This window comes from Acinonyx jubatus, chromosome E1 (genome assembly GCF_027475565.1).
Source record: "Acinonyx jubatus isolate Ajub_Pintada_27869175 chromosome E1, VMU_Ajub_asm_v1.0, whole genome shotgun sequence".
Taxonomy (NCBI): Eukaryota; Metazoa; Chordata; class Mammalia; order Carnivora; family Felidae; genus Acinonyx; species Acinonyx jubatus.
This window is the reverse complement of record NC_069397.1, coordinates 9,619,981-9,647,496: the sequence shown is the minus strand read 5'-3', so window position 1 is coordinate 9,647,496 and position 27,516 is coordinate 9,619,981. Positions and strand designations below refer to the sequence as shown.

Below are 27,516 nucleotides of genomic sequence, written 5' to 3'. Positions count from 1 at the left end.
CCCCACTTGTTCTCTCTCCCTCTCTCTCTGCCTCTTTCTCTCTCATTCAATAATCAACATTTTTAAAAAAAGCCCTCAGAACATCGACGTTTTCCCATGAGCTTCACAGGAATGCCTGCAGATTAGAAAACTGAGTTATAGGTTGGTTTGGGGGGAGGGTGTTTGTAAATATGGAACACTTCATGAATCTATATGTCATCCTGGGGCAGGGGCCACACTAACATTGTCTGTCTTGTTCCAGTTTTAGTATCTGGGCCGCTTCAGCACTGTAGATGGGTTTTCATAACAATGTTTCAAAAGCAAAAAAAGTTTGCTTAGCTTAATTGATGGACAACTGGGATATTTCCAGTTCCCCATTCTGAACAATAATGCTGGAGTAAACATTTTTTGTAGGTGTGTCTTTGGGTAGATGGCATGACTGTTTTCTCTAGAATAGATACCTACATGTGCAATTACTCGGTCAAATCATTTATTGATTTATTTATTTTTGGAGAGAGAGAGAATGAGTGAATGTGAGCAGGGGAGGGCAGAGAAAGAGGAAGAGAGAATCTCAAGCAGGCTCCACGCTCAGCACGGAGCCCAACATGGGGCTTGAAACCACAACCCCGGGATTATGACCTGAGCCCAAACCGAGAGTCGGACGCTTAACTGACTGAGTCACCCAGGCGCCCCTTATTTTTTTTTAAAGAAATTTTTTTTTTAGTGTTTATTTATTTTAGAGAGAGACAGAGACAGAATGCAAGTGGGTGAAGGGCAGAGAGACAGACAGGGAGACACAGAATCGGAAGCAGGCTCCAGGCTCCAGGCTGTCAGCACAGAGCCTGACGTGGGGCTCAAACCCACGAACCGTGAGATCATGACCTGAGCTGAAGTCGGACGCTTAACCGACTGAGCCACCCAGGCGCCCCCAGGTGCCCCATATTTTTATAAAAAAAAATGTTTCCAGTTGCCCCCCCCCAAAAGCCTGTGCCAATCCGTATTCCCGTCAGCCAATGGGGGAACACCCATTTCCCCACATCTTCATTAACTCTGTGAATTAAAAATCTTTTTAACTTTTGCCAATTTGATGAGTGAACACAGTTCACTATTTTTACTTTCTGGTGAGGCAACACCTTTTCAGATGTTTCTGACTATATTTCCTCTTCAGTGCATTACCAATACGTTCCTCTGCCAAGTTTTCCTTGACTTGTTTTCTCTTATTGATTATAAGAATATATTCCAGGGGCATCTGGGTGGCTCAGTCAGTTAAGCATCCAACTTCTGCTCAGGTCATGATCTTGTAGTTCGTGACTTTAAGCCCCACGTCGGGCTCTGTGCTGACAGCTCGGAGCCTGGAACCTGCTTCAGATTCTGTGTCTCCCTCTCTCTCGGCCCCTCCCCTGCTCATGCTGTCTATCTCTCTCAAAGAATAAACACACATTAAAAAAAAATTAAAAAGAATATATTCCAGATATCAGTGGTTTGCTATATATGTATTTATATTGCTTATAATTTTTGTTATGCAGAAACTTTATATAACCAGTTTTCTCAGTCCCTTCTTTTATACTCTTTGCATTTTATGCCTTACATGGCTTTCTTTCCCCCAAGGGTATAAACCTATTTATGTAGATTCTAATAATGTTTAATTTTAGCTTTGAAATGTAGCCATCTGGAGCTTATCGCCAGACAACTAATGTCCGAGAGAAGGGAAACTCATGAGGTGACCTCCATGATCACCAGTCCTCTGCTTGGGAATAGTTTCCATGTCACAGTATGGGGAGCCGGGGTGGGATCCATGCTGAGGGGGACAGCCACTAATGGCAGCTGAAACAGCAATGTTCTAGGGGACGAGGCATCAGAAAGGAAAAAGCTGTGCAGAGGAGGGTCCCAAGTGCTCTCTGTGTGAGTCACCATGTGTCCGTGACTGTGGGCTGTGCTGTCCATATGTGGGGCCTTCTGCTGAGGTTTACCAGATAGCCTGAGATCAGAACAGGGATACTAGAACTGGACGGGTGTAGACATCTACCCAGCGCAAGGAATGAACCCCAAAACCCATGGTGAGAAATGAACTTTTGTTCTGTACGATCCATAAATTGTTACACCCCTCCCCCCACGCAAAAAAAACTTGGTCTGATTCTACAGCTGTGACAATAAAGACATGTCAAAAAAGAGTCTCAGAGAAGTCCCAGGAATGAGGATATTTAGGTCACTGTGTGCCCAAGACATCTAGTTCCTGTGGCAGTGGACAGACTGCATTTTCCTTTTTAATGTTTAACGGAATTATAGTTGACATACAATATTATATTAGTTTCGGACATACAACATAGTGATTCAACATGTATATACGTTACTAAATGTTCACCACGATAAGTGTGTTACCATCTGTCACCGTACAGCATTATTACGATATTATTGACTGTATTCCCAATGCTGTACTTTTCATCCCTGTAACTTTATTTTTTTTTATTAAAAAAAATTTTTTTAGCCTTTATTTATTTTTGAGACAGAGAGAGACAGAGCATGAGCAGGGGAGGATCAGAGAGAGAGAGAGAGACACAGAATCCGAAACAGGCTCCAGGCTCTGAGCTGTCAGCACAGAGCCCGACGCGGGGCTCGAACTCATGGACCACGAGATCACGACCTGAGCTGAAGTCAGACGCTTAACCGACTGAGCCACCCAGGCGCCCCTAACTTTGTTATTTTATAACTGGAAGTTTGCACCTATTAATCCTCTTTACCTATTTTGCCCATCTCCCCACCCCTTCCACAGGGGCAACCACCAGTTTATTCTCTATGTTTATGAGTCTGTTTCTGGGTTTTTGTTTGTTCCTACATTTTGGTTTTTTTTATATCCCACGTGTAAGTGAAATCACATGATGTGTGTCTTACTCTGTCTGACTTATTTCATTTAGCATCATGCCCTGCAGGTTCTTGTTGTCACAGACAGCAAGATTTCATTCTTTCTTACGGCTGAATGATAGTCCAGTGTGCGTGTGTGTGTGTGTGCGTGTGTGTGTGCGTGTGTGTGTGTGTGTGTGTGTGTGTGTGTGACATCTTCTTCATCCATTCACCAATCAGTGGGCACTTGGGTTGCTTCTATATCTTGGCTATTGTAAATAATGCAATAAATATAGCAGCACATATGTACTTTGAAATTGGGGTTTTTATTCTCTTTGGGTATATACCCAGAAGTAGAATCACTGGATCATGTGGTATTTCCATTCTTAATTTTTTGAGGAACCTCCACACTTTATTTTTTTAGTGGCTGTACCAATTTACATTCCCACCAGCAATGCAAAAGAGATCCTCTCTCTCCGCATCCTCGCCAACATCTGTTGTTGCCTGAGTTGTTAATGTTTGCCATTCTGACAGATGTAGGTGGTATCTCCTTGTGATTTTGATTTGCATTTCCCTGATGATGAGTGATGTTGGCCATCTTTTCATGTATCTGTGGACCATCTGCATGGTTTCACGTCTTCTTTAGAAAAACACCCGTTCAGGTCTTCTGCCCATTTTTTAATTGGATCGCTTGGTGTTTGTTTGTTTGGTTTGGTTTGGTGTTGAATTATAGGAGTTCTTTATATACTTTGCATATTAACCTCTTATCAGGTATGTCATTTGCGAATATCTTCTCCCAGTCAGTAGGCTGCCTTTTCATTTTGTTAATGAATTCCTTCACTTTTTAGTGAAGTGCAAAACTGTGGTGCAAAAACTTTTTAGTTTGATGCAGTCCCGTCGTTTATTTTTGCTTTTGTTGCCCTTCCCTGAGGAGATAGATGCAAAAAAAAAAAAAAATATTGCCAAGTCTGATGTTGAAGAGTTTATTGCCTATTTTCTTTTAGGAGTTTAATGGTTTCAAGTCTTGAGTTTATGGAGTTTATTGTTGCGTATGGTGTAAGAAAGTGGTCCAGTTTCATTCTTTTGCATGTAGCTGTCCAGTTTTCCCAGCACCACGTATTAAACAGACTGTCTTTTCCCGGTTGTATATTCTCGCCTTCTTTGTTGTAGACTGACCATATAAGCATGGGATTATTTCCGGGCTCTTTAGTCTGTTCCATTGATCTACATGTCTGCTTATGTGCCTGTACCATACTGTTTTGATCACTACAGGTTTATAGTATATCTTGAAATCCGGGATAGTGATAATCCCCATTTTTGTTCTTCCTTCTCAAGATAACTTTGGCTATCCAGAGTCTTTTGTGGTTCCATACAAATTTTCAGATTATTCTAGTTCTGTGGAAAATGCCATTGGGTTTTTTTTTTTAATGTTTATTTATTTTTGAGAGAGAGAGAGAGAGAGAGAGAGAGAAAGAGAGACAGAGCATGAGTGGGGGAGGGGCAGAATCCAAAGCAGGCTTCAGGCTCTGAGCTGTCAGCACAGAGCCCGAAGCGGGGCTCGAACCCGCTGCGAGATCATGACCTGAGCTGAAGTCAGAGGCTCAACCGACTGAGCCACTCAGGTGCCCCAGGTTTTTTTTTTTTTAAATGTTTATTTATTTATTTTGAGAGAGAGACTGAAAACAGGGGAGGGGCAGAGAGAGAGGGGAGAGGGACAATCCCAAGCAGGCTCCACACTGTCAGCTCAGAGCCTGACTCAGGGGGACCGTGCAATCATGACCTGAGCTGAAATCAAGAGTCGAACGCTTAACCAACTGAGCCACCCAGGTGCCCCCAGATTTTTCTTTTAAGAATGTGAGAGGGTTGTAGCTTCACCCATGGGGGGTATGCTGAGGGGGTCGACTCTTGGCCAGGTAGAGCAGCAGGTGTCTCGAGGGGCTCTGTCCGGGGCTCGTATGGGATGTGGGTTGTGGCCAGGCTGGAAAAGAATCTGTTTTGTAGTTGGGGTCTAATTTCTGAGAATGGAGGGTGCCGTGACCTAGAAAAACAGAGTTAGGGCCAAGTGCAGACTCCTGTGAATTTGTCTGTAAAAGTGTGGCTTGGGGCGGGGCACAGCGGGTTTTGAACAGAACGTTTCACTTTCATAATTTTCTTACTTCTAGTTAGTCATAGCCTTATTTTCTGCTTAAAGAGGTCCATGTAACATTTCATGTAAGGCTGATTTAGTGGTGATGAACTCCTTAGCTTTTGTTTGTCTGTCTGGGAAACTCCATCTCTCCCTCGCTTCTGAACGATAACTTTGCAAGTAGGGAATCCTTGGTCATAGGTTTTTTTCCTTTCGGCACTTTGAATATGTCCTGCCTCTCCCTTCCAGCCTGGTTCAAATTACTGAACGGGATTTTTCCCAGATGTAACTGCTTTTTTCCTTGCTGCCTTAAGATTCTCTTTTTCTTTAAGTTTAGCTGTTTTCATCATTACGTGTCTTGGTGTGAACTTCCTGGGATTCACCGTTTTGGAGGCTCTCTGTGATTCCAGGACCCGGATGTCCATATCCTTCCCAAGGTTAGGGAAGCTAACCTTGGAAGGTTCGAAGTTTTGTCTTCGAATAAGTCGTCTGACCCTTTCTCTTTCTTCTTCTAGGACCCCTGTAATTCAGATATTAGTATGCTTAATGTTGTCCCAGAGATTTCTTAACTTACCCCCTTTTGTTTTATTCTTTTTTTTTTTTTTAATGCTCAGTTTGGACAATTGGCACTATCCTGTGTCCAGATCATTAGCCCTCCTGTCTCAGCTGCTGGTGGACCGGGCTGCCCCCAGCACAGCTGGCCAAGAGGCCCCACCACGACAGTTACAGGCCTGCTAGTGGGCGGGCTGCCCCTCTGCCCCAGGGCATGAGTCAGGAGGGGCATGGGTCCCAGCTGGGACTGCCCACCAGGTGTTGGCAGGGCGGGAGCCACTTTGGAGGGGTACCTGCCAGAGGGAGTGGGCTGGGTGTGTGGGTCTGCAGGGCAACACAGGGCTGGGCAAGCAGTGCTAGCAAAGTAGATGGGGAGTATCAGAGCTGGCTGTCCCCAGCCTAGGGCCAGCTAGGCTGAAGGAAGGCAAGAAAAATGGCGCCTGCCAGCACACCTCCATTATCAGAGAAAGTTCCTACACATCTCTGCTCCTCTGGCAGACATTTTTAAAATCAGTAAACCCCCTTCCACTATAAGCCAGGTGCTTTTCAAAAACTGCTGCCTCTGTGCTGGGTCTGCAATCCAGTGGTAACAGTGCACTGACCCCTTAAGAGCAGAGTCTCCATTTCCTGTAGCCCTCAGGCTCTCCCAGATTTAAGTCCCACTGATTTTCAAAGCCGGGATCTTATGGGAGTTCATCTTATGGGGGAATACCCAACGTGGGGCTTGATCCCCTCGCTCCTCAGAGAGGACCGACCTCCATGCCTGTGACAGCCCTTCCACTGGGGGTCACTGCATGGGGTGGGGGGGGGTTGGTTCCCGACCGTGTCTCTGCCCCTCCTACCCTTCTCGATGTGGCTTTTTCTTTCATCTTTAGCTGCGGAAGAGCTGTTCTGTTGGTTTTGAGGCCGTTTCCAGAGGGAGTCGCTACGTGTGTAGTTGCAGCCTTGATGTGTCCACGTGAGGAGGTGCGCACTCAGGATTCTTCTACTCTGCCGGCTTCCTACATTCCAGCAGGCTGCGTTTCCTAATCGGGCCTCTGCCTTCTTCCTGGGAGCTTTGCAGGGTTTTTTGTCTTTTTAAATTTTTTAAACTTTTCTATTCAGTGCACACGGAGTCACCCCATTCATAGAAATCTCGTGGAGGAATCTACAAAGCCCCAGAAGAGATGCCGGAGCAGTGGGAATGAGGTCCTGTCGTGGCCCCTGTGGGGTCGAGCGTGGGACCCGTTTCATTGTGTGCTCCCAGCTTCCCCCTCCAGTGGTGGATGTTTTCACCAAACGTTGGGGTTGCCAGGCAACAAAAGGCAAATGACAGAACCTTCTAGAAGCAAATGATATAGATTGTTGGATTTTGTCCCACTGTGTAATTTAAGAGTGCTGCCTCCGCATAGAACTTTGTCTGTGGTCTCAGCCTTCGGAATATTCTTGGATAGTCCCATGTAAATACTCTCCAGGGTATTCACTTTTCTCAAATGACTTTTGCTGTGCCGAGGACAAAATTGTGTATCTTACAAAATTTTTTTCTGAGCGTTCATAGAAACTTATTTTGGAGATGCTTGGATTGTTACTTTTTATATCTGTATCTGTCTATCTATATCTCTTCCTATCTCTCTATCTGAGATTTCCTTTCCCCAGAATTCTCTTCTTCTCAGAAATATCTCTAAGGTATTTATATCCCAGAGAAAGTTAATTTGCAATGTGTAATTAACCATTTCCCCTGGGGAAATAATCAGTACGTGTCTTTGGGTTTTTGCTCTGCTTTTTCCCCCCCCTCAGTAAATCTTATAGTAGATAAAACCCAGAAAGTGTACTTCTTTTTAACAGCCACAAGTCAGTCCCTTAAGATGATCAGAGTCGGTCTTTCTCCTTCCCTCCCTTTCTTACTGAGATAGAATGTACAAGAGTATAGTGCAATGAAATTTCGTGAAATGAAGATACCCGTATAATCAGCATTCAGGTCCTGAAACATAGCATTGCCAGCACCCCCAGAATCCTCTGTATGTTCTCTTTCCGTTACTAACTTCTGGTTATCATAGTCAATTTTATTCAGGAATAGATAACAAGGAAAGTAATGGATGGTATACCTTGTTATTTTTAGAATGCCTTGTTGATCATTTTCCGCTTTTCCTCTTAGTTATTCTTTTGATGAACCCCTAGGAATTCAACTGAATGATAATTGGGAAGATTATCCCAGTTGGGAAATTATTCCCAATTGGGAAATATACCGCCTGGGGTATATGTATTATTATCCTGAGCTTTTGTCCTAAGTCAGAGGTTCATCTGTGGGCATTGAGCACCAGCTCAGCAAGAATCACCTCCCACCACCCCCTCCCCCCCCCGGCCCAAGGCCAAGGCAATCCTGATCATCTCTAGCCAAAACTAAGACTTTTCACCGCCCCCCTCACCCTGTTTAGGGGTAGGACCTAGAATTAGTCCTTGCTTGGCTCCTGGGGTTCTTGGGATTGGCCAGCCAGCCGTGCCCAAGAAGCTGTTGTCTTCCTGCCTGTCACCCAGTGCCTTGGTCCTGTCCACACGAGCACCTTCCTGCCATGACTGCCTCGTCCTCCGTCTCTGGTTCCTGCATCAGTTCTGTGTGTCAGCCCATTTCGCTGGGACCCACACACCCTTCCTAGCTCGCCTCCATGTGAAAACCGTGAACACTGTCAAAGCGTGGCACACCCCATCCGCTAGCTCCTCATTCACTGAAATATGTCGCATAGCTCCCCAAAATACACCTCGGTGAGCAAAGATAGCAGCAACAGCAGCTCTTGAGATTTGTATGGTACTTTACATCACCTTATATGATAAACACACACGTGTTCTTTTTTTTTTTTAATTTTTTTTTTAACGTTTATTTATTTTTGAGACAGAGAGAGACAAAGCACGAACGGGGGAGGGTCAGAGAGAGGGAGACACAGAATCGAAACAGGCTCCAGGCTCCGAGCTGTCAGCACAGAGCCCGACGCGGGGCTCGAACTCACGGACCGCAAGATCGTGACCTGAGCCAACGTCGGCCGCTTAACCGACTGAGCCACCCAGGCGCCCCAACACACGCGTGTTCTTAATTGTTCTGCCAGCTGAGTTGACTTAGGAATTTTGGATTCTCTCGTTCAAATAGAATTACGATTCCAGATGACATGCAGGGCACTGGAATTGAGGTCGTTCCCCTTTACCCCAAGAAAGGTCAAGGTTTTAACTGATCGTCATGTTCTTGGAATGAGTATAATGCTACCGATCATACCTGGTTGTCTTCCTTCCCTGCCAGTGTCAGAACAACTCAGAGTCTCAAACATGGTGAGGGTGGGTTACATGAAAGAGAAGCATTTCCTGACCTTGACGTTGGATTTGATAACCTGACTAGATGTTGGAATTTCCATAATTCCGTTTCTTTTTAAAGATAGGGCACTACTCCTATTTCTTGTATAGTGTTGGTGTGGTCTTGCTGCTGAAATGCCAGGGTCTGCTTTACAGTGTATCTCCCATTTCCAGAGAGGCCCGCCGGCTGCCATCCGGCCGGAAACATCCGGGTTCTCTGAGCTCCCCTGAGGTTGGGGAGCGATTTAGATGGATCTTTTTTCAACCCCGGCTTTGATCTCACCACATCTTAGTCTCAGCCTGCTGCTCATTTATACTTCTAGATCAAAAACTGTTTTTAGATGGCACCCAGTTAACTAAACTACCGGGCACTGTGTCAGCTTTGTGAGACAGGACGGCATCGTCGCTCCTTCTGCTCTATTCGGCCTCTCACGACGCTTCTGAAGGCCATGCAGATGCAGGGAAATGACGTTCTGTATCACACACACACACACAAAAAATGGCACAAGAGATAAGTGTACAAAATGTTCTCACATTTTAGGAAGTGAAAGACTTATCAAATCTTAAAAGCTTTAGGTGTCGAGTAAATTTGTGAAGAAGGGAAGGCAGTGCAGCAAGGCACGACCCACAGCTGGAGTCCGTCCCTGGCTCTGGCCCCAGAGATACTTCTTCCTGCTTCGGCTTCCTCATCTGTGCAGTGGGGCACATTGCTACTTGCCCCGTACGGCCGTTCTGAGAATTAAATGAGCAGATGCCCAGGAACAGACACATCGTGCCTTCCCACTCCCATTTTGGGAGCTTTGTATGTAAGGGGGCTCCTGTTTAAGGGACTCCCATCTTGATCACAGAACGGTTGGCCTTTTTCTGACTGAAACACCACTTCTTACGACCTCAGTTTCTTTTCCTAGAAAATGAAGTTGTATGGCAACATTGCCTTTCGGAGAGAGCACTACCGTGAGAGATGGGTTTGCAGACGGGGCCTCAGACAGCCTCTGCAAGGCAAAGAAAGGAAGGGGACTCCCGTGTTGAGAAGAGCTGGGACACCTGGTTTCCCAGGCTGGCCCGGCCCAGCTCCTTGCTCCCACTTCCCAGGGCCCCATGTGCACGACTTCCGGTTCGAGCTCCTGAGACTGGGAGTAAACCGGCCGGGTCGTGACCCCCGCCTGTGTCTGTCCTCTTCTTTTGAGAAAACATACAAGTACAATGCTTCCCATTTCTGAAGCAGCATCCAGGCCCCATCAAGTAGCTCCAGAGTCTCCAGAGAGGCTTTCTGAAGCCAAAAATCCAAACGATCGGCTGTTGCACATTCAGCCTGGAACTGGGACGGGGCATTCTCAGACTTCTCCGTAACACCGATGCTCAGCAGCTCTTAACATTTGGTTGTGCGTGGGTCATGAAAACCAGGATGAAGAGGCGATATTGTCGTCGTGTGTTGCTCTCAGTCAGCTGTCCTTCCCCCAGGTGAATGTCACTGCAAAGCAGACTGGAGAATCCGACATCCCTGAAAGCCCATGCTTTGCGGGGAGGCTCTCAGGTCCGCCTGGGTCATCCCGGACTCTGGCTAGAAGCCAGAGGAGGTTTGATAGAAAGGGCCATGGGGCAGGGAGGGGCGGGGGGCAGGTGTGACTTGGCCTGCTGAAGCATCCGTCATCCAGGTAAATCCTGTGTGTGATGTATGACACCATCTCCTCGGGCCTCAGTGTCTTGGCTGTAAAATGAGGCATTTGACCTACATCGTCGCCAAAGGCTGAGCTCGCTCAAACTGGCACTGGGAAAATCTAGATAAAATGTTCAAACGAGATGATAAAAGCCATTTGCTTCCAACCCCCTCCCCCCCCACCCCAGGAAACCACATGGTAAACTCTTCCACCATATTTTATTACACATGTCCGCCCACGTGTGTTCTTAGAAGCTTCTTTTACGCACACTTCAGGAAGCATTCCATAAAGTCTCCCTCCCCTACTCCAGTTTATCTTCCTGCCACGTTCCTCTTCACCCTTCCTCTCCTATTAAAGTGCCGTTGCTTCTGGTGGAGACGCCCTGAATAACCTCCCAGGGCAGTCAGAGTGGAGCCTCTGCCCATTTGCATTTGGTCTGGGCAGAGGGAGGGACCGGCTGTCCCCGTCCACGCCTTCAGAGAGAGCCGCCTCTTGGCCATCCGTTCACCTTTGCCCACTTTGCTGACCGTGCTGGCTTCCCGCATCCCGGGATGGGGGATTCCGGGGGAGAAAGAGGACTTGCGTGTCTCCCCCAGGCTCCAGCAGCTGTGGGGAGATGGCAGAAGGAGCCCACCCTTGCTCAAGTCCTCTTTCTTATTGCACTTGAAGTGCTCAGAACTCACACCTAAAACTCAGCAAAGCCCATGGAAGCATACACGTCTGCACTCCTTGCAGGAATCCCTGTCCCAGGCCTTTTCAGCACATTTAAACAGCCACTAGATAAAACAAGGCGTTAAGGAAATTAGCGGGCTTGAGAACCTGGCATTTCATTTCGTTTGGGATGAGCTTTGGGAATCCAGGGAAGAAAAACCCTGTTAGTACGGAGCATGGTCAGAGAGAAAGAGGCAGGTGGGTGACAGGTGTGAGGCTCCAAGAGGTGGACGTGGCCCGGGGCTATCGGGCCCAGGGGACCTGCCTGGGAGCCAAGCCATATAAAGTCAGATTCTGGTTTTCTAATCACTGTTTACCAAGTAGCTACTGGGGCTCCAGCCTATTCCAGAGGGGAAGGTGTTTCCTCAGGTAGCCTCATAATCCTTGGGGATTTGATGTTCTAACAAGGATGCTGTTGAGCATGAAGGGTTTTCTCCCCCTGACAAGCCCTTCACGTTGTGGGGAGAAGAGGGTATTAGCAGGAATAAGCCACGGACCAGCCATGTAGGTTTTTAAGATCTCGTTTTGTCTCGCTCTACCTGTTGTTAATTGGGGTCATACATGATGATGATGATGATGGTGGTGATGGTGATGATTCCCCCTTGACCAAATAAATCTGGGAAGTGCTGGGGCATACACAGCTAATCGGGTGGGCTAATTTGAGAATAAGACGTCTCTGAGCTTTTAATGTGCCACGGGGCAGGCAGAAATGAATTCCCCAGGGTTTTGAGCTCTAAAGGCTTTTTTTTTTTTCCATGCCATTCTATGAATGGATTTGGGTGGCACCAGGCCATTGCCGGTCCCCAAATTAATTAAGACTTTCCGGAGTCTTGGGTGGTTTCTTATCTGGCCTTCCTGCAAACCCGGAGGCGGATACCCATCTTCCCAAAGTATCATCCGTATTCTCTGACTTTTGCACAGTTTGGAGACTAATGCTGCTTTTCCCCTACAGAACATCGATATCACCAATTTCAGCAGCAGCTGGAGTGATGGCTTGGCCTTCTGTGCTCTCCTCCATACCTACCTGCCTGCCCACATCCCGTATCAGGAGCTGAACAGTCAGGAGAAAGTAAGTCACCTGCCCAGTCAGCCCTGCTAATCCTCCAGAACATGCCAGGGGAAGAGTCCTGTCATACTGGTACATCCCGAAGAGACCCCAAGAGGAAATTAGGCTATTGACACCAGGCTTAGCTAACTACTGAGTGTATGACGAGGCTGTAGGATCCCACCCTCAGTAAATACTTCTCAGTTTCCCTCACTAGCTAGAAAAAGGCCGTGAGGACCAGTTTACTGTGGCTGCTGAGAAGTCCCTGTCGCCCATTTTTTAAGAGAAGGCCCTGATGAAGTTTCGAGACCCTGGCCAGCATTCTCAAAGTCTTTTCCAAGGAACCAGAAAGCACCACCGAAAGGATGTCCCTCCTCAAATAAGCTTGGGAAACTGTATATTATGTCACATTCTCAGAGATTCACAGCTCTCATTAGCCCAGTGAAGACTTCAAGAAGTCCTTCTTTAAAGACACCTGTGTGACTCTATTAAGCCCTGCGTATATGAGATCCACAGAATGGTCTTCAACATAATTACCTATAACAAGAGTTGGCAGACTTTCCTGTTAAGGGCCAAATGGTAGACTTGGCGGGTCCACGGGTCTCTGTCACAGCTACTCATCTACCACTGGAGTGCCTGAGCGGCTGTAGACGAAATGCATGGGCATATGCTGTGTTCCAATAAAACTTTATTTACAAAAACGGGCTGCGGGCCAGATTTGGTCCATGGGCGGTAGCTTGCCAAATCCTAACCTAGAACGTCCCACAAAACCATATTCCACAGAGCGTACATTGGCAGATGCTCTTCTGGGCCCTGCAGTCATTCTCTCACCAAGTGTTTCTTGCCAAGCGTCACGCACAGTAGCAAAGACAACAGTGAACAATGTGGACCTGTTCTTTGCCCTCTGAAGTAGAGAGACAGTCCACAAGTGAGTAAACTTACAGCACGTAATGCTATAGAGAAACCTCAGAAGAGCTACCGGGGAAGCCCCGTGCTGTGGGAGTGAACAGCTCAGCCAGGACTCAGCTTCCCTGGCTCCAGCCTCTAGCTGTGGCTGGGGCAGTAGCATCGTAAATAGAAAGATATAGAAATAGGTCTTAGATATAGAATCAGCTGGACTTAGTAACTAATTGGTTGTGGGGGAGGACAAGAGGAAAGAAAGATGGCCCCATGTGTCTAGCCTGACGGACCATTTTTGAGATGGGGATCAAATAGAAATGCTGGAAAGTTCTGTTTTGATTATCCCACACTTGGGCTTAAATAAAGCCCAAAGAATGGTCATGACACTGATGGTGATAATAATTGACTAGACCATGATTTTTTTTTTAGAGTGTTAGAGTTCCCCAGAGAAACAGAACTAATAGTGTGTGTGTGTGTGTGTGTGTGTGTGTGTGTGTGTGTGTACAAGAAAGTTGAATGCTACAGTTGGAATCTAAAGGCAGTTTCCTAGCAGAAATCCTTCTTTGTCGAAGGGAGAGAAGTCTTTTTCTAGTAAGACCTTCAACTGATTGGGTGAGGCCCACCTACGCTCTGGTGGGTAATTTGCTTTACCCAAAATCTGCCGATTTAAATGTTAACCTCATTTTTAAAATACTGTCACAGAAACATCTAGAATAATGGTTGGTCAAATATCTGGTACCACGACCTAGCCAAGTTGATACATAAAATTAAGCATCACAGAGTGTGTACAAATTTCAAGACATAAAATGTGTGCGTGGTGCTTTGTTTATAGTCTGTGAAGCAGGCCGGACAGGACTATTAAACCTTTGGAAAGCAAAAAAAGTGTTCTGTTTTTAATCATGTCAAGTCAGAAATGTTCACGAAGTATGCAGTTTGCTACGTCAGGCAGGCAGTTGGATACCAAATGTGGAGTTTAGAGGGGAGATCAGAGCTGGAAAGAGTCAGGAGTCTTCCATGAGTAATAATTTTTTTTTTTAACGTTTTACTTATTTTTGAGACAGAGAGAGACAGAGCATGAATGGGGGAGGGTCAGAGAGAGAGGGAGACACAGAGTCTGAAGCAGGCTCCAGGCTCTGAGCGGTCAGCCCAGAGCCCGACACGGGGCTCGAACTCACGGACCGCGAGATCATGACCTGAGCCGAAGTCGGCCGCTTAACCGACTGAGCCACCCAGGTGCCCCAAGAGTCTTCCATGAGTAGATAAGTGCTGCCTGATTGAACAGAAGTGATGGAAATGTTCTATATTTGTCCCGTCCAGTACAATAGCCACCAGCCATATGGGCTGTTAATGGAATGTGGCTTTAAATGACTGGAAAACAGAATTTTGAATTTGAATTAGAATTTAAACAGCGTCATGTCAAGCGTGCCTGCTGCGCGAAACAGGGCAGGTATAGATGGTGTTTTAAAGCCATGAGAGTAGCGATCACCTCAGTCCTAGGTCGTGAGGGAGGTTCTGAGGAGAAACACACTCCTGTATATCTCTGCTCCTCCCAGTGTTTCACTTCTGACACTTCTGTAAACAGATGGGGGGTTTTCCCACACCAAGCAATCTGGCAGCACCAGCTGGATGTCCTAAAGTGTATCTCCGTTCTGACACTGTCCACCTGGAGGGAGCATCGGGTCCCACAGGTTAAGGGCTCAGTCTCACCTCAGACCCCAGTCACAACTCGATTGTCGCCTGTGCTTCTGATTGACCAACTGTAACTCAGAGGTTCCTGTGACCCCTTCCTGAGGTTTAGTTAATTTGCTAGACTGGCTCACAGAACTTACTAGGCTACCAGTTTATTACAAAGGATATTGAAGGACACTAATGATCAGTCAGATGAGGAGACCCATAGGGTGGGGTCCAGAAGGGTCCTTTTCATGCCAAGCACAGGAGCTTCTGTCCCCTTGGACTTTGGGGTGCACCACCCTCCCAGCACGTAGATGGAGTCACCAATCCAAGGTGCTTTCTGAACCCCGCCCTTTTAAGTTCTATGGAAGCTTCATGACACAGCCACAATGGATTAAATCACAGACCATCTGTGATTGAACTCTCAGTGTCCAGTCTGTCTCCTGTCCCTGAGGTTGGGGTCAGGGGAATGTGGGACTGACAGTTCCAACCGTTTGATCACATGGCTGGTTGCTAGGGCATCCTTGGGTGATCTGGGGGTTGGGGGAACATCACCTCTTTGACATAAACTCAGGTGTGGTTGAAAGGAGTTTGTTATGAATAACAAAAGACATCTATTTCAACATGACTGTCCTGAAGCCATTTCTGGAACTGAGGACAAAAACCAAAAATTGTAACAAAAGATGCCCCTGTGGCTCTTCTGTAGGAAATTATAAGGGTTTTAGGAGCTCTGCCAGGAACGAGGGACAAAGACCAAATATATATTTCTTACTATAAATCCCAGTATCACAGAGGCGTAGAGAAAAGGCTAAGGAACAACCTTGAGGACTCCAATGCCTGTTGTCTAGGTCGAGAGTGACCCAAAAAGGGAACCAGGATAGAGCAACCAGAGAGGAGGACACAGGGCAGGGCAGTGCGGGGTCCACGCCGCCTGTGATCGTGCCCCTCACATCCAGCCGTGACCTCGATGCCCGTTTTCTTCCCTCCCTCTTCACTTTCCAGTCTCTGCCTTTTCCATGTCATATTACGAAGATAATGGAGTAAAGAGCGAGCATAACACAATTCAGAATATTCAGAGGCCCTCCCTAAAACCACAGTTGATAGAAGGCTGAGCACTTAGGAATACACCACCTAAAACAGGAGTCTTCCTGTATATGCGAGATGTTCCTCTGCTGTCATGCAAAACATCTAGGCTCTTTGTCCTAAATCGCTACCCAGCTGTTGGAGAAAAATGAACCTAAAAGTGTGTGCCTTCACACCTTGAACCATGAGCATATGTTCCCTGTGGAACCGTATCGTCTCGCTGTGGGTGCCCCTGACTCCCACATAGCACCCAGCTGGCTGTCCAGTGACCTGCTGCAGATTTGCAGACAGCCGGAAGCCACTGTCTGTGCACTTCCTATTGTCCTTGCGGTAGAGGGGCTGGTATTTTCTCCATGTCGGGCTGAATTTCTCCCCCCTTAATCTAGGATAATGGAGTCAGGGAGCACCCAGGTCAGATCGCGGGAGACTGTGGGTCTGGGAGATTAATGATAGCCTGGGAAGTTCAGAAGTCGTGAGCTGTTGCCCCAATTCAGACGGAAGTGATGCAACCATGGAAGTCTGACATCAGTGCTAAGCAGGGAATTTCTGATAAAACTAACAAGGATGTCTTCCAAGCCATTGAGGAGACATGAGTTACACATTTTTTTCAATGTGTCAGCCTATGAAACTTCCACGGAGGCTACGCAGATTCGGATGATAGAATTGACAGAATGGAGTGTTTTCATGCCAGTGTCTGAAACAAAATGTTAACGTGAGAGGGAAAATTCTGGACTTGGGGTGCTTTCTGCTGTCAGTTTCAGGTGAGATGCCCTGCCAATGGGGCCAATGGCAGAGGTCTCTAACCAGGGGCTTATCGTCCTGGGTCTGGAAGGTCTCTGGCCCGTGTGGGCAGAGCGAGGCCGAGTGAGGCCCTTCCTGGCTTCCGCCCCAGACACACTCTGCTGCTCCCCATAAGTGGCCATCTCGCAGTGGCATAGCAGTGATGTGATGAGAGAGAATTAGGTAACAGTGCTTGGTCGTAATAGTCTATGCAGGTAAGGGTGTGAGAAAGTGGACGCTTACACCCTGTTGCTGGAATTGAAAATTGGTGTATCATTTTTATTTTCTCATGCCATGTCGTGTCTTGTGTCATGTCATTTCATAGGCTTCACGCCCAGCGTGGGGCTTGAACTCGTGACCCTGAGATGAAGAGTCGCATGATCTACCAACTAAGCCAGCCAGGCCCCCCTGGTGTCGTGTTTTAGAAAACGATTTGGCATTACACATCAAAAGGCATGACTTCTGGCATAATGGTAGCGGACAGGGCTTACAAACCCCCTTGCTCCTCAAAACTAACCAAGAAGACTTTAAAATAAGGATACGGGCCTCATTAGCACAGAATAGGAAATGGCTGCCCCAAGTTTGGGCTCAATTAAAGGAAGCCAGGAGCCAGCTTTCAGCTCCCCTCTCGGCAGAACAGAGAGTAGTGTTACGGAAACCAGCGTTAGGTTTCTAGTCCCTGCCCATTAATCTCCCTTAATGTGGAGGAAGAGGGCTGGCGGCTTGGGCAAGCTGACCGCAGATCAACAGCTTTCCCAGGCCCTGACCACACACTGGTACGAAACATGTGTAGCCTTGTCTGAGTGTTTTTCTGTGACCTGGTACCTAGAGCAGAGAGTTTGCTTCAGCATCAGGGCAGGAAGCAGATGTGCACCCAAGGACAGAGGGCAGAGGCCATGAGGAAATGGAAAAACAGATAAGAATATGTATAAAATCCAAATGTGGGGCGCCTGGGTGGCTCAGTCAGTTAAGCGTCTGCTTCTTGATTTCGGCTCAGGTCATGATTTCATGGTTCGTGAGATCGAGCCCCGTGTTAGGCCCCGAGCTGACAGCGAGGAGCCTGCTTGGGAGTCTCTCTCCTGCCCCTCCCCCACTCATGCTCACTAGCGTGCTGTCTCTCTCTCTCTCTCTCAATATAAATAGATAAACTTAAAAAAGAAAAAAAAAGATTCTCTCTCTCCCTCTTGTACACGCATGCACTCTCTCAAAAAAAAGTCACCAAAAAAGAAAACAAATATAAAATTTTTTATTTAAAAAATTTTTTTTCAATTTATTTATTTTTGAAAGAGACAGAGCATGAGCGGGGGAGGGGCAGAGAGAGAAGGAGACACAGAATGTGAGGCAGGCTCCAGGCTCTGAGCTGTCAGCACAGAGCCCAACATGGGGCTCGGACCCACAAACCGTGAAATCATGACCTGAGCTGAAGTCGGACGCTTAACAGACTGAGCCACCTAGGTGCCCCAATATAAAATTTTTTTTAATCTAAAGGCATAAAGTCACAAAATTCTACTGGGGAATATAAAACATGAATACTCACAGAAACATTACACTCTCGATCATGTTTAACACATCAATTTAATTAAATTGTAACATAATCCTAATGATTCTCAAATGAATTATGGAGGGGAGGAGGCATGCTAAAGTGATTCTTAAGTCCATCCAGGCGAGGAAACAGCAGGGAGCAGCCAGAAAGCGTCTCAAAAAGAAGCTACAAATTGTGGAACAGTACCTTCGGAATTCTAGGGGAAAATGACATAGCACATTAATTAAACAACAGTTGATACGCAACAGAATATGTATGTCATGAATCGTGACAAAGTAAAAAATAACACAGATTTACCTTTGATAGTCAGAAATCATCAGTAATGTCATTTTTAGTACCAATTACAACCTGTCAGTCTTTTTTTTCTTAGATTGAAACTATTGTTTGAATATTTGACCTAAAATTTCGAGTGTTTTGTAATAGTAGATAATCTGTATGGGAGCGTCGTTTAGTGTTCTTTCCTAACAAAAGCTATTTATTTTTATTTTTTAAAAGCTATCTATTTTTAGTTGATAATCTGTCTTTTTAACCTAGAAAAGAAATCTCTTGTTGGCATTTGAAGCAGCTGAAAGTGTGGGCATCAAACCCAGCCTGGTAAGTATCCTATTTTGTATCCTTGTGATATTTTGTTCTACCTGTAGGAGAAAGAACTTTATGCCATCTACACAATTTCTTACAGAATATTAAAATCCATTTGCTGAAGATTTGTTACTCACGATCCCTAACATGTAAATATCCAGTTGGTCTGACCACATATGATTTAGAGGGTTTTCAAAGATTTCGTTGTGGCTAAATTTCATTTCTGGAAGCACAGTGGACTGAATTATCATTAAAGCCCTCTTGAAATCCGATAAAATTTGATAAGATGTAATTTAAAAAAATATCAATACGTAGTTGAGGTCTAAAAAAAGAATGGGAAATCACCAGATGTCATAAATTCAAAGAGAAGTGAAAACCAGAACCATGAGGCATGAGCCGAGACTGTGACAACCCTCAGAAGTAGGCCTGGGGATGTCGGTGGAGGGGTCACAGGAAACGGGTACCTAATGGATATAGGTTTTATTTAAATGCCAACACAGGAACAAGAAACAAGGCTCTGAGCTCCCATAAACGGGACATTAGTACTGAGACCCTTGCACAAAACCAAGGCTCACAAAGTAACATTCTTCTCAGTGAAGGGGAAAATAAAAAACCCTGCCTGGTAGTCTAGGCAGGAAGCTTGGTCTCCACCTGAGTTGTTTTGTTTTGTTTTGTTTTGTTTTTTGGTAGCCAGAAAAAGGAAAATCTATAAGAAAAGAAAACTGGGCCAAATGAGGTTTGGAGTCCAAATTCATAATATCTGTGCTATAAGATAGTTTATACTGCCTGAGGCAGGAAGCTCCTGGCTTAGTAGTATAATGGCCACTGAGAATACATTCACAATCCAAAATTACAAAACACTCAAGGAAGTGAACCAGCTGAGCTAGTCAGTAGACATAGCAAACAAGAGGATCATCTACCAGAGCTTGGGATAATAAAACAATAAGAAAGCGACTACAGAAGGCTCTGTTTGCGAATATTAAAGAGACAAAAGAGGGGGGTGCCTGGGTGGCTCAGTCTGCCAGTTAAGTATCCAACTCTTAGTTTCAGCTCAAGTCATGATCTCACAGTTTGCAAGTTCGAGCCCTGCATCAAGCTCCCAGCTGACAGTGCAGAGGCTACTTGGGACTCTCTTGGTGTCTCTCTCTCTCTCTCTCTCTCTCTCTCTCTCTCTCTCTCTCTCCCTCTTCCCAACTTACACATGCTGTCTCTCTCATTCTCAAAATAAATAAACTTAAAAATAAAGAGATAAAAAGAGAACAAAAATCACAAGGGGGGCGTCTGGGTGGCTCAGTCAGTTAAGCGTCCAACTCATCCTTTCGGCTCAGGTCATGATCTAATGGTTCCTGAGATTGAGCCCCACATAGGGCTTTGTGCTGAGAATGCAGAGTCTGCTTAGGGATTCTCTCTCTCCCTGTCTCTCTGCTCCTCCCCTGCTTGTTCTCTCTCTCAAATAAATTTTTTTAAAACTCATAAGGAAGAAGCATAGTACTATAAAAAAAGATTTGGGGAAAGATTCAAGTGAAACTTGTAGAAGTAAAAATTAGGAATTAAAAAAAAAAGAAAAAACCCAGTCGAGTTGAAAAACAGATTAGATACAGCAGAAGAGAGAACTACTGGACTGGAAAATAGAACTAAGGAGGTTATCCAGAACATAAAACAGACATTTAAAAAATGGAAAATATAATAGAGAGGTTTTATTAGTTAGTATGTATTCAAATTCAAAAAATGGAAAACCAACTAACAGTTGCTTAAACCATAAAGATGTTAATTTTATTTTTTAATGAGAAGTCCAAAAGCAGTTTCAGGAGTGGTTCACTACTCAGTGTTATAATCAAGGACCCCAGAGTGTGTTTTGTCTACACTCTGCCATCTTTAATCTATTACCTCATTGTCCCCATGTCCTCTGTGGCTGAACATGGCTGTCAAGCTCCAGACATCACTCCTATCTGCAGGGCAAGAAGGGGAGTGGGATGGACTAGAGCAAGTGCCTCCTGTCTTCCCCCCTTTGATAAGGAAATCAAAAGGCTTCCCAGAGTCCCTCCAGCTCGCTGGCAGTACTCTGTTCCATGGCCACCCAGGCTGCAAGGGAATTTGAGAAAGTAAACAGTGAATGTTCTCCATTCTCTTCAGCTGGAAATCTACAAGGGAGAGGGGGGTTGGTAACGGCCATTAGATTAACCAACTGATAGTGTCTGTCACTGACCTTAAGAGAATGGAAGATAAAATCAGATAATTTCCAAGTCCCATGGCCAGTGGGAATTCCAGAAGAGGAAAGAAAGAGTGGGAGAGAAAATATTTGAAGCAATGGTGCCTGAAATTTTTCCAGAATGATGAAAGACCACAGATTCTTGGTCTCTAACAAGATGAATCTCTCTAACAAGATGAATCTCTAACAAGGTGAATAATACAAAAGACCCATCTAGACACATCATAACGGAAGGAGCTGTGTAAAAAGTAAAGCGAGGACAGGTAATCTATAAATAATTTCTACTAGCCAATAATAAAGAAGACACCTTAGGAGAGGTGCATGGCAACTCGTGCATGGCTAATAAACACTTAAAGAGGTGTTCAGTCTCATCAGTGATGGGGAAAACCCAAGTGGAAACAACAGAGACAGTTCTGCAACCAGCAGAGTAAGAAGGGAGTCTGAGAAATGGAAAAGCAATCATAGAAATTTCAGTACTATGAACAAGGTTACGCCAATGCGTTTAAATCAGAACGGACAGTTTTCTAAACAAATATAAATATATTTCTTCAAATACTAAATGTAACTATTTCTCCAAAACTCACTCAAAAAGAAGTAGAACTTCAACCATGAAAGAAATTGAATTCATTGTTTAAAAAATGTAGTCGCGCACACACAAAAATGCCAGTGAGCCCAAATTCTACAAAACTTTCTACAAGAAACAGATGTCCCTATCCTATAAATTAAAGGCTAGAGAATTTAGAAAGGAGGGGACATACATGTCTGGCCAAGATGGAGGAACGGGAATCTGATTTATCTTCCCTTCTGAAACACTGAACAGCTAACAAGTAACAACAGATAATTAATGTGGGGAATCAAAGAAAAAATGCGAACTTGTTAGAAGATGATATCATACACAGAATGTTTTTCTCTGTAGTGTTGCAGCTAATAGTTGCTTCTTTTTTAATTTCACCTTTTTTCCCTGTTTTTTTTTATCTGACATACTGCAGAAGTCAGTGAAAGCTAGGAAGTGAATGAGATCATCTTGTCAAACTAACAGTCAGAGCCAATGGCTGCATTTTTACAGATGTCTGTGAGGAGATACAAGCATAATAATTAATCTCAGAAGCATTTGGAGATGCTTGCGAGCCATTTAACTAGTTCGTGCCATCAACAAAACAGAAACTTCCTACATTATTAAACTTGCTCTTCGGTGTCTTGATGTAGATTGAAAAATAATCCTTAATTACACATGACACTTCTAAAATACATGCGGTCAGAATTGGCAGCAGTAAAAACCCCCAGGTCTTTGATAAAGGTCTCTTGTAAGATTAGTCAGTAAAAAGAAAGGAAGGAAGGAAGGAAGGAAGGAAGGAAGGAAGGAAGGAAGGAAGGAAGGAAGAAAAAGAAAAAGGAAGAAAGAAAAAATGCATTCTTTCTCAGCCACTTTCTCAGCGTAGGATAGAAATTTAGGCCACCACATGACAAGGGTGAGCCACTCCCCGTGGAACGAATAGATAAGAGAGGATGTGTGGCATCACATTGCCATTACCGGAACGACAGCCAGAAGGTGTGTCCTCTGAGGACTGATGTGTTTGTATGCTGGTGAGGGGAGCACTCTCACGCTGAGTCATACAGTCTGTGACAGTGTTGCTTAACGAGTAAGCCACCCGGACAGTCACTACCCACGGAGGTTAGGAGGGGGTCATTACAACTCAGGCTTTGATGACGGTGTCTGAATGATTCTGTAGGCGTAAGCGAGCCTGCACCGTAGTATAAACTTTATAAAGGATACTCAAAGAGTTCATCTGAGTTTAATAGCATGAAAAATTGCTTTTTCGTGTTTCCCACGTGCCAGGCATTTTCCATATGTTGACTCACTGAACCCTCTCAGAAGTCCTGTGACGACAGATGCTCCTTACAGGAAGGACAGTGAGGCGGGTGCTGTTCCGTAAAAGCTCACACAGTAGTGAATAGCGGAGGCAAGAGTCAAGGCAGGCCGGCCTTCTCCAGAGCCCACGTCTTAACCTGCCCCATGACCCTCCATCCAGGACAGCCGTGCCCACCTTTGGGTTCTTAGAGCAGCATTTACTCCTCGTACTATGTAGCACATGCTGTGTTATGTTGTGATGTGTCTGATTATAGGACTTCATCCCATCTCCCCAAGACCATGAGCTCCCAAGGGCAGGAAGCCCTGTCTTTTCAATTATTTTTATTGTGGTAAAATACGTATAACATGATCTAAGTGTCTTGTCACTTGGCCAATACCACACTGTCCTGATGAATACAGCTTTGTAGCAGCACCTGGGTGGCTCAGTCAGTTAAGCATCTGACAGCTCAGGTTATGATCTTGCGGTTCATGAGTTCAAGCCCCACCTTGGGCTCTGTGCTGACAGCTGAGAGCTTGGAGCCTGCTTCAGATTCTGTCTCTCTCTCTTTCTCTCTGTCTCTCTGCACCTCGCCCATTCGCACTGTTTCTCTCTCTCTCTCTCAAAAATAAACATTAAAACAGTTTTTTTTTAATTTTTTAAATTTATTGTCAAATTGACTTACAAAAATTTTTAATACAGCTTTATAAACTGTGAAGTTAAGGGGCGCCTGGGTGGCTCAGTTGGTTGAGCAGTCGACTTCGGCTCAGGTCATGATCTCACGGTCCGTGAGTTCGAGCCCCGCGTCGGGCTCTGTGCTGACAGCTCAGAGCCTGGAGCCTGTTTCAGATTCTGTGTCTCCCTCTCTCTGACCCTCCCCCGTTCATGCTCTGTCTCTCTCTGTCTCAAAAATAAATAAACGTTAAAAAAAAAAAAATTTAAACTGTGAAGTTAAGTCGTCAAACTTTATTCTTCCTTTTAGAATTTATTTGGTTGTCCTAGTTCCTTTGCTTTATAGATTTTAGAATCAGTTTGTCAATATCTACCCCCCAAAAAGACCTTGCCAGGATTTTGATTGGCATTATGTTGTATCTATATATCCATGAACATAGAACACTCTCCATTTATTTAGAGCTTCTTGATTTCTTTCATCAGTAGTTTTCTGTACTTTGTAGTTTTCTACTACTTTGTAGTAGATTTCTTTCTTTGTAGTTTTCTGCATATAGTGTTTTATAAACAAGTGTTCTGCCTATAAATCCTTTTTAAAAATTTAGTGCCATTTAAATGGTTTGATTTGGTTTCACGTTTCAGTTGTCCATTGCTGGTATTTCGTAGGAAAGCTGTTGACTGAGATCTTGCTAAACTTGCATATTCCAGTGGGTTTTTTGGTAGACTCTTTGGAGTTTTCTACATCAACTATCATTTCATCTGCAAATAAAGACAGATTTAGTCCTGCCTTTCCAATCTGTATGCCTTTTGTTTCTTTTTCTTGCCTTATTGCATTAGCTAGAACTTCTGGTACAGTGTCCCGTAGAAAAAGTGAGAGAAGGCATCCTTGCCTTGTTTTCTCCTCCTCATCTTACTGGGAGAGTGTTCAGTTTCTCCATTTAGTATGATGTCAGCTTTCAGTTTTTGTGCGTGTCCTTCATTAGGTAAAAGAAATGCCCTTCTACTTTTCTAGTCTTTTGGGTGTTTTTATCATGAATAGTTGCTGAATTTTGTGTGCGGGCATACCTCATTTGTGCTTCCCTTTATTGAGCCTCACAGATACTGCATTTTTTGCAAATTGAAGGTTTGTGGCAACCCTCTCTCTGTCAAACAAGTCTGTTGGCACCATTTTTCCAACAGCCTTTGCTCACTTCCTGTCTCTGTGTCACATTTTGGTAATTCTCAAAGTGTTTCAAGCTTTTTCATTGTGCAAGGGTCAAACGTACCTTGTGGGTTTTTTTAGACATATGCTATGGCACACGGAATAGACTACAGTAGTGTAACTATAACTTATCTGCACTGACAACTCAAAAAATTCATTTGACTTGTTTAAGCTATGTTTGCTTTATTGTGGTGGTCTCGAACCAAACCCACAAATATCTCCAAGGTTTATGTGTGAATGTTTTTTTCTGCATCTGCTGATGTGACCATATGACTTTTCTTATTAAGTCTGGCAATAATAACAATGCTGACTTTTGGATGTTGAACCTCCCTTGCATTCCTGCTACGAACCCCACCTGATCATGATTCAGTTTGCTAATGTTTGTTAAGGACATCTGTGTTTGTGTTCATGTGAGAAAATCGATCGCTTTCTCGTTAAAGTCTTTGTCTGATTTGGTATTAGGGCAACGCTGGCTCCAGAGAACGAGTGAAGAAGTGTTCCCTCCTCTTCTGTTTCCTGGAAGGGAATGTGTAGAACTGGCAGAATTAGCCAGTGAAACCATCCGAGCCTGGTGTTTTCCATTTTGAAAGGTTTTCAGCTACTGATTCAAATACATGTCACACGTCCTCAGATTTCTGTTCAGGCGGCTTACTCGCCCATCCCCAGAAATGTGCCATAATTATTTCTCCAGATGTGTTCAGCTGCAATGTTGACAATGTGCCAAAATATAGTAATGTTACTATTGTTAGGTTCAGGCATGTGAGATAGTCTGAGTAAAGCTGCGAGTGTCGGTCCGACTCCTGTGTCCTCTCTGAGACACAAGACCCATCCTCGCCGTCACAGGGAGGGAGGCTTGTCATCTCTCTTGGTTCATAGGTGTGGCTTCCTTTCTCAGAGCACCTCCCCTACCTCCTAAATGTCACACTCAATTTTTCTTTTTTTTTAACTTTTAGAGTTTATTTATTTTGAAAGAGAGAGAACACGAGTGGGACAGGAGCAGAGAGAGAGGGAGAGAGGGAGAGAATCCCAAGCAGGCTCTGCGCTGTCAGCATGGAACCCAACACAGGGCTTGATCCCACGAACTGTGAGATCATATGACCTGAGCCAAAATCAAGAGTCGGACGCTTAACGGACTGAGCCATCCAGGCACCCCAAGTCACACTCAATTCTTGATGGTTTATTTTCACTATTGCCATATAAACAACCCTGCTATTGTGAGAAGCTTAGCTCTTCATGCATCGGTCTGTGTGCACAGTCCCGCCCACAGTAGTTTATGTAGAAGGAGACTTTTAATCCTTGTATGCTGTGAAAATTATGTTTTTAAATTGTTCTCAGTAGATCTGTCTATAATGTTCCACTCGCTGCCTTTTCACTGCTTTCCCATGACCAGAGAGAGGCTGATAATTTTTTAGCATAACCAGGAAGTAGAAATGGTCAAGTATATTTAGCTGTTGTGGAAACAGGAAATAAATGGCTGGTGACAGGCCTCAGTTCTGTCACTGCTCAAGATCAGATGTGCTCAATAAGTTCAACCTTGATTTTCCACGGCATCTCTACTCCTGGCTTTCCATCAGAGTCCTTGCCCACTATCCTCTTGTGACCACAAAATAATCCAAATTCAGTCCCAAAGTGAATTTTCTAATACCTTTAGTGGCATGTATTTCAGGAACATTTGGCCCAGCCATCCTGTCTGTCACTTTGTGGCCTCCTCTGCTCTTGCTGATAGCCTACTAAACAAGGGGACAAACAACAACGACAAAAACATTAAATGGTCTGACACCTGATTCTGATAAGACACTGGTTGCATTCTCAATTGGGTCAAGGCTTTTGTGGCCATCCCATTCATGGGAATTCATCGCAAGGCATGAATTCAACAACTCCGCCCACGGAGGTGCTTACGGCAAAGTCTGTAACGTGAAGAAGTGAGCTCATGCCCCACGGCGAGCATTAGATGTCGTGTGGATTGTGGGGCAGCAGTTTTGTGGGCTGTGTGCACTCCCTCCCGTGACGGCCAGTGTCGCGACACAGTAGCCCGTGAGATTGTGCATGGAAAGCATGAAGTAAAAAAACTCAGAGCACACGATATGTCCACTCGATGGAAGCGTGGGAGAACATAGGGGTACCTGCAAATATAACTTAGGAAAGTGGAAATTGTTTTATGATAATGGAATTATGGGTGACTTTCTCTTTGCAAAGCTTTTTTTTTTTTTTTAATTTTTTTCTTTAACGTTTATTTATTTCTGAGACAGAGAGAGACAGAGCACGAACAGGTAGGGGCAGAGAGAGAGAGACACACACACACAGATTCCAAAGCAGGGTCCAGGCTCCAAGCTGTCTGCACAGAGCCCGACGCAGGGCTCAAACTCAGACTGTGAGATCATGACCTGAGCCAAAGTCGGCCGCCTAACCAACTGAGCCACCCGGGCGCCCCAAGAAAGCTTTTTTTTTTAAATTTAAGTTCATTTATTTATTTTGAGAGCGAGAACAAGCAGGGGAGAGGCAGAGAGAGAGAGGGAGAGAGAGAATCCCAAGCAGGCTGTGTGCTGTCAGCACAGAGCCGGATGCGGGGCTCGAACTCACAAAACTGTGAGATCATGACCTGAGCCAAGAGTCAGATGCTTAACCAACTGATCCACCCAGGCGCCCCTACAAAGTTTTCTTTAAAATGCTGTCATGCTCTTAAGATGAAAAGGGGGAGGAAGTCCTGTCTAATGTTTTTTAAAAGGGACAGTATCTCCTGATTAGGAATAAAACGCTTTTCTTTTAACTTGCCCACGCCTCCTGTCCATGCAGGTGGGGGGGGGGGGGGGT

General features: G+C 45.0%; 1 protein-coding gene and 1 non-coding gene across 10 annotated transcripts in view; one reads left to right on the top strand and one right to left on the bottom strand.

Annotated features, from left to right (window-relative positions):
• SPECC1 (sperm antigen with calponin homology and coiled-coil domains 1) overlaps positions 1 to 27,516 on the top strand; it is a 336,294-nt gene that overhangs the window by 250,501 nt on the left and 58,277 nt on the right. For all 9 annotated transcript variants that reach the window (XM_053212405.1, XM_027047514.2, XM_053212407.1 and 6 more), the window contains 2 exons: positions 12,131 to 12,247; positions 18,735 to 18,794. In XM_053212405.1, the coding sequence (XP_053068380.1) occupies positions 12,131 to 12,247; positions 18,735 to 18,794 (177 nt within the window). The remainder of the gene's footprint in view (positions 1 to 12,130; positions 12,248 to 18,734; positions 18,795 to 27,516) is intronic.
• LOC113596015 (U6 spliceosomal RNA) lies at positions 165 to 267 on the bottom strand. The gene has a single exon (XR_003416720.1). It is a non-coding gene; the product is annotated as a U6 spliceosomal RNA (small nuclear RNA).